The sequence below is a fragment of the Aspergillus niger genome (assembly GCF_000002855.4).
Source record: "Aspergillus niger supercontig An07".
NCBI classification, from domain to species: domain Eukaryota; kingdom Fungi; phylum Ascomycota; class Eurotiomycetes; order Eurotiales; family Aspergillaceae; genus Aspergillus; species Aspergillus niger.
Genome location: NT_166523.1, coordinates 27,200 through 39,805, shown reverse-complemented (window position 1 = coordinate 39,805; position 12,606 = coordinate 27,200). Strand labels below are relative to the sequence as shown.

The window sequence follows — 12,606 nt, the reverse complement described above, 5'->3', positions numbered from 1 at the left end:
AAAGGGAAAACTAACAGGGGTTTAATAACGAGTCAGAGTATAGTATGGACAGCTGTTGCTTTTCCTCATGGTACCTCGGCTGGCGCCCGTCGATGGTTAGCCCTTCACAAATGCAGTAACGGGAGTTGTCTGGATGCTTCTCATTGGGAAGCCCCTGCCCGGGAGACCCTGAGAGACCACCATCGCGTCTGCCTACAGTCTGCCTACAAAGCAGCGCACGTCCTACGCTGCCGAGTAGGGAGGGTGGATGTGTGGACAATGCATGGGCTGTGTCCACCTGCCGCTTCTCGCGCCGGTCCGGCCTCCATGCTTATGACCCCCTCATACTCCGTACCGATGGATCCTATCTTCTTAGTCGTCTTATTGGTTTGGTTTAGCCCAGGGTGAATCCCCCATTCAGGAAGAATAGGAAGTGATTCTTGCGTTGCCTCTACGTGCACGGGAAATTTGCCTGCTGTGGATCGCCGATGTACGCACGTCTCGTTTCGCCCTCCGTGCAGTGGATCTACGGGTCTATTAGTATTCCCACAACTTTGACGACCTTGTGATGATGATGGGCATGTCATATTCTCAAACAAGACAAGGTGGCGCAGCTAAGCACTTCCCCGGGGGCCAAAAAGTTTGGTACTTTCTTTTGCATGGCCCCTTCCGAGGTTTCGGCCCGCCTCAACGGCAATGGTCCCCACTATTGGGCCCGAATTCAGGAATGGCATGGACAACGAAATCCTTGCCGATCGTAAGGTGCATTGTTTGATTTCAGCCCCCAAAAGTGCCAAAACCCATCCCTCACTAGCGTGCGGCAAGCTGAAGATCCACTGTTTCCTCCCGTAGCGAGTGGCTGATTTTTCACAAACCAACACCTGGGCAGATTTCTAGTTTGTAGCACGTATGGGGGTTTTCTTCCCAGCTTGCTGTCTTCTGATGAAAACAGTATATTGTTCCAAGACTACACGAGAACTTTCCGATGGAGTTGCCCCCAGAACCTAGATAACAATTCAAGCGCTATCAGTTTATTGGCGTTGGTTTAATTGCCCGCCCTCAATCTGTAGACTAAATCAATTGGCCCCTACATTTTATAATCGGCATCGCACTAAGCCCGTTATAACAGTTGTTGAATTCTTGTTGACTCCACAACCGTCAGTGTGAGATGTGGAGAGGCTCGAAGGGGGCTGTCCTGACCTACCGAGATCGGCATAGTGTAATGTAACGATCATTTGGCCCCCATCCGCAGGTACATGTGCTAATACATGAATTACCACTTACCCGTATGTACTAGCCGTTGCAACCTGACGTGCGGCTGATTATGGATGACAGGTCCTAACGCTCAGCCTACACTACAACTCCGCAGGGATCATACATTAACGTTAATCTTGGCAAATTTAGTTAATCAAACCATGACAAATACATACCACTAACTAGTTCACTAGTTAAATAACTCTGCCATTCCGCCTTCTTTAGATTACTGCCTGGTAGCAGTCCCGACTTCTCATTCCATTTTCATTTTTTTCTTCTCTTCAATAATATTCACCATAATAACGTCGCAAGCTATTCTAAAGTCAGAACCTTTCCAATATGTCTCCTGCGACCCTCCCAATCATCGTTATCGTTCCAGGTGCCTTTGGCACACCCCAAGGCTTCGAGAAATTGCTGCCGCATCTCACCGAAGCCGGATACGCAACACACCCAGGATCATACCCCAGTTGCAACCCCTCTGATCCGGCCAATGTGTCTTCCCCCCAGGATATCGCTCACTTGCGTGACAATGTGCTACTCCCTCTCTTGAACGAAGAAGGAAAAGATGTCGTTATCATCGCACACTCATACGGGGGTGTTGTTGCAGGTGGCGCAGCAAGAGGACTTGCAAAGGGCACCAGAACAGCCCAAGGTCAATCGACTGGCGTGATTGGCCTTATTTACGTGGTGGGCAACATCACACTCGATGGTGAATCTCTGTTCAATGCGGTAGGCGGTGCTTACCCCCCATTTATCAAAGTCGACAAGGTACGGTCTACCCAGAACAATCGCAGTAATAATGATAGAATATTAATAATTTTGTCCCCAGCCATCTAAGGGCCTGGCTATCATTGAACCGGCGATGGACGTTTTGTACAATGACTGCGACCGTTCCCTTCAGCCGGAATTGGATAGACTAATGCAGCCACATGCACTCCGAGCTTTTGAAACTACCGCCACTGCCCCAGCGTGGGCGGAGAGTGCGTTTGATGGTAGGAGAGCATATGTGCGTACTTTGGACGACTGTTGCAACCCTTCATCGTTGCAGGATATGTGGCTGGAGAAGTCCAAGGTTGAATGGGAAGTTGTGGATTTCAAGACCGGACACATGCCATTTGTGAGCCAGCCTCAGGCTTTGGCGGAGCAGGTTACCAAATTCATTGATGGTTTTATGGCAAAGTAAATAGTTTATACAGAGTCTACCACGTGATGTAGGCTTCGCAACACACACCAATCACGTTTACCCGCTCCATGACTTATCGCCAACTGACACCATTCCAATGCATACGGCCTGGCCAACATCAAATCAATTCTCTCTTTATTCCTATATATGATTGATGATACTAATTGAGATGCTAGCTATGCAGGTGCCTCACTCTCTGAAGCAAGAATATTGTCTTGAATGCCATCACAACCCTCAAACTCGCGTAAAGAAGTGAAACGACGCATCCTGCGGCGAAGGCAGTTCGCCGCCGCGCCTAAAACCACTGAACGGAACGGAACGAAAGTAAACATATGCACAAAAGGCAGCCTGAAAGGTCTCATGATGGTAGTAGTACTAGTAGTAGTAATAATTACCTAAAGAGTGAACTCCAAACATCTCTAGATGCTTTGGCGTGTTGAGCACAACTGAAAACAGAGGTAGGGAGTCATAGCATGTGAGAGTTCTCCTAGTCCATGTGTGGTAATTTAATTGAAAGAACTTCCCATGCACTCTATTCTCAAAGGCTAGGTTTAGGTAGTGTATGTGACAGACATAGGTATTCCTCGCTTGTACTCCACTCACTGCTCCGTTCCATCAATTTTCTTCGTGACCCAGACCAGTTTTGGAACCATGATGGAAGCACCATTCAAAGTCTCCATCATCGCGTTGTGTTCTAACTTCTTGGATGCCTCCGGTGTCTTGAGTGCGTTTTCTGCAAATTCCTTCCATGTGCTCACATATCTATGTGAATGTTAGGTGATAATAGACAGCTAGTGTTGGCCTGATTTATAACTCACACATCACTCCAAAACCGAGCATTTCCGAGTCCGTATTCGTACGTATAAAGCATTGAGCCGGTGAATCCATTTTCATCCATTATTTGCGTAAGGTCATATTTCCAACTGGGGCGGAAGTAAGCTCGCACCAATCCTTTTAGCAACTTTCTTTTAGTACACTTACGTGTCATATCCTTTAAGCTGGGAGAAGAGTGCATCAAGGTTTGACGCTGACGTCCCAGGTACCGATTTGATTGAACATCCAATGGTGTCAACCTCATCCCACTGAAGGTAGCCGCCGGGTCCTTGATGCAATGGGTTGTCAGCCTAGCAATATAATTGGAATTCGGGGACAGACTCAATAATTTTCTCAGGTTTGCTAGAATCGGCCTGGGGTCGTTATTCTTGACAACGACCGTGATCAGACGAACATGTACAATGTCGAAGTAGCCTATGAACTCATCCGGCACATCTTCAAAGATATTCCAGATATGCATGTGGATATTGGTGGGTAGCCATGGCTTAGGGCCAACTTGGTCCAGGCTGATATCGAAGCCGTGTAGATCAACGGACGGTGGTTTTCCACGAGCAAAATCGTGAAGCCAAATACTGCAAAAGTCAGATATGACTACTTCTTAACAAGACAAATTACTGTACCCGTTTCCAGTAGCAATATCAGCGACTCTCAAGTCAGCCGCACGAGTGTCGATATCGGGATGAACCAAGAACCCGAGTAGCTCCTTCCAAAGATAATGCTGTGCCGTAAGTCTAGTTATAATATTAGTGAAGTTAAACATTGGCATCGTCTTAGGTAAACTAACCGAGTGTTTGCGTTAGAATCGCGCATCAGTGCATAAGGATCCTTAGCTTTCACAGTGGTCCCATTCCAGCTGTTCGCTTTTGGTAGCTGTGGTACAGTGTCATCTTTGGGGATTCTCATTATGAAGATATTATGGTTATGTTGTTGTAGTGAACAATTTAAGTGAGGCTCTGGAATTCGAGGGGTGGCTTTGCAAGGAATTTCCCTGGTTCAGAAGCAAGCTTTTATAATGAATTGAGAACCCTGATGGTAGCAAAAGTACTATTCAATAACGTCTAGCGAGGTACTGGTACCTACTAGCGCCTCCAACAACCTGCTAGGAGTATATTAGGATAATCAACGAATTTCCATAAAAATAACACCAAGTGAGGCCATACAACCTCGAAGACAAGGCAGAATCCAGATAATTGTGGAGCTGTGAACATTCGTACATGTTGTGGGTTGGCCTGTTCCACGTATCAATACATTCAAGCATATACAAGCATGTGAACAGTACAGTGATCCGTACTTGCTATGACCATTTGTCGGTCTTTTCCAACGGTAAAACGGGCCCTTATGGAGCACACTTCTTAGCGAAGGAACGATATGATTTGGCTCCATTCTTGGTTACGGGTCGTTACACATGGCCCCCACTGTCAGGTTGGATATTTGGCCCTGTGCTTATTATGGAACGTTATAGACGGCCCCCATAGTTAGGTTGCATACTTGGCCCACTCTTTGTCATGGGACGGCATAAATGGCCCCCATGGTTAAGACGGCACTTTGGCCCTATCGAACAATACCTTCCCAAGTTCCTTTATTAGGGGAATAGCTGCTCTTGATATGCAGAAGGTGACGCCAGCATCAAGTGCAAAGGTACTAACAATATATATATTAACCGGGAATTCTTCTACCAATGAGCATCTGCTCTTCTGGCGAATCTAGGGGGCAAAATCTTAGAACAGCCATTGACTGCATCGCTTGTACTGTCAGCCCCGGCATCCTCGGCAATGACAGCGACTGGAAGTGATACTAGTGCGTGTAATATATTTACCTTAAGTGGGCCACTTGACCCACTGATGATCTTTTCGCCAAATATCAGACGAGGACTGGCCAGTGACAGCGGCTACTGCCGGAAAGGAGGGGAAGAGACACATTCGCTCAGCGCAGCAAACACAAGCACTCCTAGCGACCGGTGTTCATCTATTATCTTGGCTATTTTATTGTTAAGATGGGCATAAGACAGAACGGGGCAGGAGAATATACTGCTGTGAATCCCATTAAAACTACTAATCAAGTATATATATCTATTTACATCCATGATAAGTAGCTTTGCTGGGTTTAGTCAGTCTTCCATTTGATAAAGAAGAAAGTATTGTTTTACAGGCCTGTGAAAAGAGTGTTACGGTGATCTTTCACGTGGTGAGCATAACAGGAGAAGTTACATACCACTCGCATGGTTCTTCGTGTTTTGGAAGTGTAATGAATAACGTAAAAGTAAACTGAAGTTCCGACTGGTCCGATTCCTATACAAGACTTAGGACTTGTATGTGACTGCCTACTGAACATTGCCAGGTGGCCATCTTCGGCTGTATGTATAGCTACATCGTTAATCATGAGACTCCAGAATACGAGCCGGGTTGATTTGGACGAGGAGAACCTAAGGATCCCTGCATTGCCTAATACTGGATTGTGTTTAGTATTTCTATAGGGACCAGCCAGGCTTCCTCCACACCGGCCTCCGCTCATGCCAACACCCTCCGCCTACTTTCCGCCTACCTTATGGTAAGGCCCGCTCCCTATTGAAATAGATACAAGATAATAGATAAAAAGACCCACACACGCCCCGGATTAAATCACCCGGGAAAGACCACGCATATTAAAAAGAACATGCATGCTGGAAGCAGGAATATGAACGAAGAACAAAGAGAATAAATTTACAGACAGCTAGCTAGGCAGCTGGCTGGCCAACTGCTACACTTAATTATATCTACTTTTGTATGACTATGCTTTGCTTTTCTTATTTATTCTAGTTATATTTAGCTACGGCGATAATCTTCCTACATCATAGCATGCATTGCCTTCTGTTTTACATGTGTCTACTGCAAGTTGGAGGAATTTGATAGAGTTCGGGGCTATATTCCTGCTTCAAACAGTGATGCACCTGCATAGCTAGCATATTGCTTAGCGGGCTCGATCAGGTATAAGAATATGAATTGAATTGAATCGTTTTCTATATAAAGTAGGTAGCTTTCTCCGACATTGATATGTTATAGCTATATATAAAAACCTCCTTGACTTGTCTGATATCCTGACACGATACATGAAACCTGGCATAAGGCTAACATGCCCTTGCTGTTACCATAGATGCCAATAAATCAATAGCAAAAAGAAAGGAATTAGAGGCGTTTAGCAAAGGTATACTCAAGCCACTAACAAACCCTTCGTACCAGATGTCAAATAAACATATTGGCACCCGCGGACATTACCACCGACCACATTATTTGCGAGTTCGTTGTTGTTCAACTGATCCAGCGCATTGGTACTGGCGTTGGCCACATATACGCGAGTCCCCATGTCGATCACACTGCATGCCACCAAGGCGTAAATGTTATCCTCATCCACCCCCACGTACATACCCGATGAATGGCCAACTTCTTCAGCCGGGACTTCGGCGAGCGCGCTATATTTGTTAGCGTCGAAATATATACACTCAGCATTGGATTGCACTCACATGAATTTGGAACCAACCGGGATATTGGTTAATCTGGAGGAGCGGAGGTTGCTAACTCCCGCTTGCTTCATCTCGGTCGGATTGTAGTTGAAGTATCCACCAAAAACGTCGCCGATAAGCACGGACTCTGAGGCCTCGGCCTCCACCGCAAAGGGAGCTCCGCTACTGGCATCAGGGTCACCATACGGGGCAAGGTAAAGGCGATCTTCCTTGCCGGAGATCATGATGGCCGTCTGGTTAATATCCGAGACCAGCTTGTAGGAGAAACCAGTGACGGGCTCAATAAAGCTATCATTAACCTCGACAGGAACCAGGGTCGGAGGCTGTGATGAGCTGCCCCCGTTGCCGAAGGTTTGGTTGACAGCTTGTTCAGGATCCTCGAGCGTAGTGTTGGATTGGCGGGCTCCGATGGCAATCATTCTGCTAGCCAAAGAGCTTTGTCCCGACTCGGTAGAGGTTTGGGAAGTACTGGAAACATGCAGTTAGCGAACAATCCGTTTTCGAAAAGACCATGGACCGCAAACATACCCGACACATCCCAAAGGCTTGCTCCACAGCTCGCGGAGGTCGATGGCGTAGTCATAGAGACCGCCTACACTAAGATAGAAGTAGTTCTGCACTAGCAGGTTGATATCAATGCCGTCGCACTCTGATGTTAGCGTTTTGCCAACGACCTGGAATGAAGGTTGGTCGAAGATGCCGGCGGTACGTTTCCATTTGCCGTTGAGCAGATCAATGCCAAATTCCAGACCGAGCGGCAGGCCAAAATCAAGTGTTACTGAAGCCTCGGGCCCGTCGAACTTGGAAATTGGCGTAAACTTGGTGTTAAAACCACTGAGCTTGTTGTTCTTCTGGTTAACTAAATCCAAGTGTGCCTCACCAGAAGAGACCTCAAAGCGGGCTCCGATGAGGACGTTTGCCTGGGCCTGGAAGTAGATATCAATCACGGCACTGAGCGACACTTCGGGTCCGATACTAATAACACCGGGGATCTCCAGGTTGACCAAGTTCTTGGAGAGCAGCTGCTTTTTGTATCCCTCAATTTTCTTTTGGCCCTGCAGCTTCATGGCCAGCGCCAATTGCGAGTCCCATGACCCCCCGGCTTTGAGATAGCCCGTCTTGAGACCGTCATTGATACTCCATCCAATGTGGCCAGACACTGACACGTCACCCTTAGCATAGCAGTTCTCGCAACTGAGCTCACCAGGGAAGACACCGCTAGCGGCAATCACTAGACCCTCGCCTTGACCGAATAGACCAGAGGTTGTGGGAACTCTCTGAGTACCCTGCCCTCCAATATTCCAGGTTTGACTGACCGATGCTCCAAGGCTCCACTCATAGCCCAGGGGATCCTGAATTAGGCTGCCGATTTTCGAGCCAAAATCAACAACCTTTTTGACAATCGGCTCAACAACAGCATGGTACACTTCCACAACGGCTTCTTTCACTTGCTGCTATTAATTAGCCTCTTTTCTCAAGGTCTTTAACGGCAAACGATCGTTGAGAGGAACCCGTACCGTAACCTTCTCTTTGATCCAACCCACAGGGTCCCATCTCCGCTGAAGTACTTGCCTCCTTTCAATGGTTGCAGAGCCGTTGTATTGGAGAGGCTCGGCTTCAGGCACTTCGGTGTAGTCCTCTGTGATCTTGACGCCAAAGAAGTCAGAAAGCGCTTCCGGGTCGTCGGTGATGTCCTCAGTGCTGCTTGAGGCGATCATGGTGTCGTCTGTTCCGCGACGAGTTATTCCTCCATCCTTTTCGATTGAGGTTTGGTAATGGCCGAATCCCAGATCGAAGTCCTTCGCCGCCTCCTCCAGGGGCACCTCAGTCACACTGGCACGCGCGCATCGCTGCCCCGATTGAAAGGTAATTGAGGACACGTTCCAATAGCTTCGTGAACCACTCGCGTAGCCACCGCATCCAGAGTGGTAGGTCGCCAGGATAAGGGGCGACTGGCTCAGGTTCCACTCTTCACTGGCCTGATGTTCGGCATCTTCAGACTTGAAGCAGATGTTCATCTCACCTGGGGAACAGGTGACACTGGATATGTGCGTGGAATGGTCAAGAACGACTGTGGGGTGATTGAAGTTCGAGACCATATGGCCAAAGGAGGATGGGTCCTTTTCTGATTGACCTGTCAGTTAGAAATTTATTCACCATAGGAGTAAGAGATGGGAGTCCCACCAGTCTTGCCATCCTCACGATAATGGAGAGCCTGCGTCAGCTTTGGAACCAAATGGGTTGGATCAGTAGCATTGTGGCCAGGGGGGTGCGCGGGGACGAGAGTGCGCGATGCCATAGAGGCCTCTACAGTCGAGGCCACAAGGCTGACAAGACCAAGCGCAGAGACAATAAACTTCATAGTGAAGAAGAGTATCTGAGGTTGAGTGCTTGAGTAGATATGGAACAAGGGGGAGGTTCTCCCCTGCTTTTATATCTTTCATGAAGGATCTTTCTGGCTTGGTTTCTGTTTGTGGTCTATCAGGTTGGGCATGATATCATTAGTCGAAGTAGAGATTCAGAAGCGGGTGTGATAAACTGGTGAGCCGTCGATCTAGCTGTGATACACTCCTTAGCTGTCTCCATGCACATGCACATGCAGAAGAGTCACATCAGTTTAGTTGCCGAATAGACAGATAGTGTATCTTTACCCTAGTCAGACTACAATTTCCGTTGCAGATCAGTGGAGTGTTGGGACGTGGTAGTCAATGACTATATGAAACAGCTTATGCTTAGTTTCTTGGATTGTAGTCAGCAACAATAGGCTCAATCTCTCCACATGAGGTTCCAGATAAGGCGAGAAGTTGTAACTTTCCACTGTTGCAGATATGTTCTGCGTCGATAATATATTTAATATCTCAACATTCTAATAGTATCATCAATATTTGCAATCAATTTCCCACAGACAAACCAGATATACTTTGAGGCATTGCTTGTTGTGACCGTTGTGACCAGAAAGAATCCGCAAAAGCACATGCACTGCAAACACGTATCTTACTCCAACATTCACCCGCACGGTAGTGTTGAGATCATCGGTTTACTTGATTTTAATCATAGTACACCAACACAGCCCAATAAGAAGTGACCTTTCGGACCAAGGATTCATGTTACGAACAGTAATAGTCCAGATATGTGTTTGGTGCATATTTGGCAGGCATTAGTTTTTTCTAAAGTGTGATTTGGAATTGCGCGTTTAGTTGCAGTGTGACTGTGATAATTCTGGCTATAGTAGCCCACAGGATCATGATCTGCATTTTCAGCTCGGGAGTACTCCGGTTACTCGGTCGGCACAACTGCGATTTCCATTCTCGGTTGCTTGGGTGTCAAACAAGTTGTGGATAGAGCATTTCTACGCATGGCCTAAGCCAGATTAGGCATTAGTTAGATATTCAGCTGAGAAGACCAGGAAATGAGATTTTTTAGTTGTACCACCACTACTCACACAAATGCCACTAATCACACTTAGTGCGAAATAGTAAGTCTTTAGAAACTAGATTGATCCATACAACACAAAAGGTCATGGATTCTTTGGGTTGTTCCACTTTCACAATTAGAAATTGCCCATAACCCAAAGTAATAGTTTCGTTTTTATGATGTCAAATGAGTCCAGTTGATGCGCAGATTGGAGCTCGTCTTTTGTAGCAAATCCCGATATAACCTCATGTGCAGGAAATGATTGCCTCCCCATCCCTGTTAATATCAGGTAGCGCGGAATCTTTGTAGAAGGGCGGGGTTTGAGTAAGAAGCATCCATACCAGCTACTGCAGCCTGCAAGCGAGGTTGCAGCCTAGGACACGGGCAGTGCAATTTGGTACTCAGCCCCAAGCTTCCAGGGAAAGAGTTGCAAATTTTGGGCGTTAAGCATAGTAACATACTGAGCAAATGCACCGATCATCCTCCAGCTTGTCAGGGCTATTCTCAACGCTGTGCTTAATAGCCGCATCAATCTTTCCATGCATTTCCAAAAGAAATCTAGTGACCATATAACCACAGAACTCGACAATTGGCGACGCCAGAATTCTGTACATAGTGACCAAGTGCTGCAGATCAAAGTGAGGCTGAATTACTGCCATGCGAACTAGATTACTCAGGACGGTATAGCCTAGAGCTCTTATCTGTCCTTGGAGGGAAACCATCGTAAAAAAATAAGAACCTTTTGAGCCTGTGCCCGAAGGTGCTAGACCCTTATGAATAAGCTCAAGGTCCTGAGATAGTCCCGACCACGACGTTTCAGTCTGATATCAAACAAGATATTTTTAGCAATGTCTACATAATTTATTATGAACCTTGATTTGAACAATAGGGCATCACTTACTCTTACATGGATCTCTTAGATAATATCCTTGACCTCTTCTCTAGCACTCGTCCGGCGGATTTGGAATGGAAGATAATGAGTCAGTTCAGACTGAGTAGCGTCCCAAACCACCACATTAATAGCCTGTGCGGTATCATAACAGGCATGCCACAGGCTATTCCCGGCTTTTGGCAGCTTGTGTTTGTCCTCAGGGATGACAAATTTACAAGGTGCAGCAGGAAGATATTCAGAAAGAGGGCCATACTTTATTGCCATATGCTGATTTCTGTAGAGAAACACAGTCCCATCCGGCGTGTCAGCCGTGTTTGGGACAGTATGGGTTGCAGACGTGCACTAATACCAATCTGTGTGAGTATTGAATAACACGTATGAGGTTTAGGCAGCTTCTTTCGATGAACTCCTCGGCAGGAATAATGTGATATAGGTGATCACCGGACACTAACGCATGGCTTTGAAGGGCACGATATGGAAGATTTTTGAATAGCAGGTCAATGAGGTGCGAGTTTTCCACGACTGTCATCAAGGCAGTGACCCTGATCCCAAGCTTCTGCCACTTGATTTTAATGACACGTGCCTGTTCAGGGGCTGTTCCAGTCATTCTGGCTCGAGATAACCTCAGTAGTATTCTCCTGAAGAAAGGTCGGCTTGAGGCCCGTCACGGAGTTTGTGACTCTTGTGCTGCTCGCAGTCGCAAACGTGCTAGAGGCGACGACATCGTTGATGGCTTGATTCAGACCATCCTCCAGGTCGGTCTTGGCATACTCGACGTCAACAGCTCCGTTCAAGTCCCGTCGAAGCCATCGAGCGTGGTGCTGAGGGCGGTGATGTCGGTTTTTATTCCGTACAAGTCCAGAACTGTGGCTGAATCGCGTTTCTGCAGGGGTGTAGCCCACGTCCTGGAACCCCGAAGCAGGAAAATAAGTGGGGTGCAAGCATTGTGCTAGAGCTGATATGCTCGGCTTTCATCGTTGAATCATTCATTGTTGGATTGTTGGTACTAGGGCATGTGTTGCCACTCCTGGATAATTATTGTCTTATGGTGTCTGAAGCAACTTGGACCATACAAATCATGGGATACTTGTACCTGGCCGTCGGTCTCTAGAGGCTTCTTCGGCCGCATGAGGTTGATACCGCATGGTGAACGTCCGACACGTCCATCGGCGAATCTAGCAATTTTGGGTACGCAAGTAGCCCCGTCCCCAGATAGGCTAAATGCCAAATCAGATCGCACTATGAGGATAGCCTGGCACCTGACACAGTCACGCCGGGCAGCCCACACTAGCAAGGGTCCATCGCCGCAGCCGACACCTGGCCGAAGAAACTCGCCGGTTGGTTTTTCCCCTCACGACAGCGCCAAGCACTGCTGCGTGTTGGCGGAGAGGGTGTCACTGGCATTGAGCTTAGCAGTTTTGAGCACTTAAGCTGGGCTGAAGCCTTGTCTAGGCACCACCTTTTCGCCAGCCATAATATATTGTTCACTATACAGATACGCCTGTATCTGTCCGTGTTAATTCCCTTCTACATCGTTCTACCACCTGCTTGGGT

At 47.3% G+C, this 12,606-nt stretch overlaps 6 protein-coding genes across 6 annotated transcripts; 2 read left to right on the top strand and 4 right to left on the bottom strand.

Annotated features, from left to right (window-relative positions):
* Positions 1–10: 10 nt before the first annotated feature.
* An07g00210 (hypothetical protein) lies at positions 11–1,195 on the bottom strand (the record flags this gene model as incomplete). The annotated part of the gene is made up of 4 exons (XM_059748153.1): positions 11–192; positions 278–428; positions 791–838; positions 1,136–1,195. 4 exons carry the CDS (start codon positions 1,193–1,195, stop codon positions 11–13), a joined length of 441 nt encoding a protein of 146 aa, XP_059600828.1.
* A 377-nt stretch (positions 1,196–1,572) lies between these two features.
* On the top strand, positions 1,573–2,635 carry An07g00200 (uncharacterized protein; the record flags this gene model as incomplete). Its single annotated transcript, XM_001391076.3, has 3 exons — positions 1,573–2,001; positions 2,063–2,412; positions 2,593–2,635. 3 exons carry the CDS (start codon positions 1,573–1,575, stop codon positions 2,633–2,635), a joined length of 822 nt encoding a protein of 273 aa, XP_001391113.3.
* A 380-nt stretch (positions 2,636–3,015) lies between these two features.
* Positions 3,016–4,153, bottom strand: An07g00190 (uncharacterized protein; the record flags this gene model as incomplete). Its single annotated transcript, XM_059748152.1, has 5 exons — positions 3,016–3,178; positions 3,235–3,367; positions 3,398–3,822; positions 3,871–3,981; positions 4,035–4,153. 5 exons carry the CDS (start codon positions 4,151–4,153, stop codon positions 3,016–3,018), a joined length of 951 nt encoding a protein of 316 aa, XP_059600827.1.
* A 1,090-nt stretch (positions 4,154–5,243) lies between these two features.
* On the top strand, positions 5,244–5,867 carry An07g00180 (uncharacterized protein; the record flags this gene model as incomplete). The annotated part of the gene is made up of 5 exons (XM_059748151.1): positions 5,244–5,338; positions 5,521–5,558; positions 5,588–5,603; positions 5,713–5,797; positions 5,838–5,867. 5 exons carry the CDS (start codon positions 5,244–5,246, stop codon positions 5,865–5,867), a joined length of 264 nt encoding a protein of 87 aa, XP_059600826.1.
* Positions 5,868–6,147: 280 nt separating this feature from the next.
* Positions 6,148–9,108, bottom strand: An07g00170 (hypothetical protein; the record flags this gene model as incomplete). Its single annotated transcript, XM_059748150.1, has 6 exons — positions 6,148–6,245; positions 6,454–6,695; positions 6,747–7,214; positions 7,275–8,197; positions 8,264–8,871; positions 8,904–9,108. 6 exons carry the CDS (start codon positions 9,106–9,108, stop codon positions 6,148–6,150), a joined length of 2,544 nt encoding a protein of 847 aa, XP_059600825.1.
* A 1,188-nt stretch (positions 9,109–10,296) lies between these two features.
* Positions 10,297–11,659, bottom strand: An07g00160 (uncharacterized protein; the record flags this gene model as incomplete). The annotated part of the gene is made up of 4 exons (XM_059748149.1): positions 10,297–10,533; positions 10,622–10,981; positions 11,095–11,319; positions 11,402–11,659. The coding sequence occupies 4 exons, from the start codon at positions 11,657–11,659 to the stop codon at positions 10,297–10,299; spliced, it is 1,080 nt and encodes a 359-aa protein (XP_059600824.1).
* Positions 11,660–12,606: the final 947 nt, after the last annotated feature.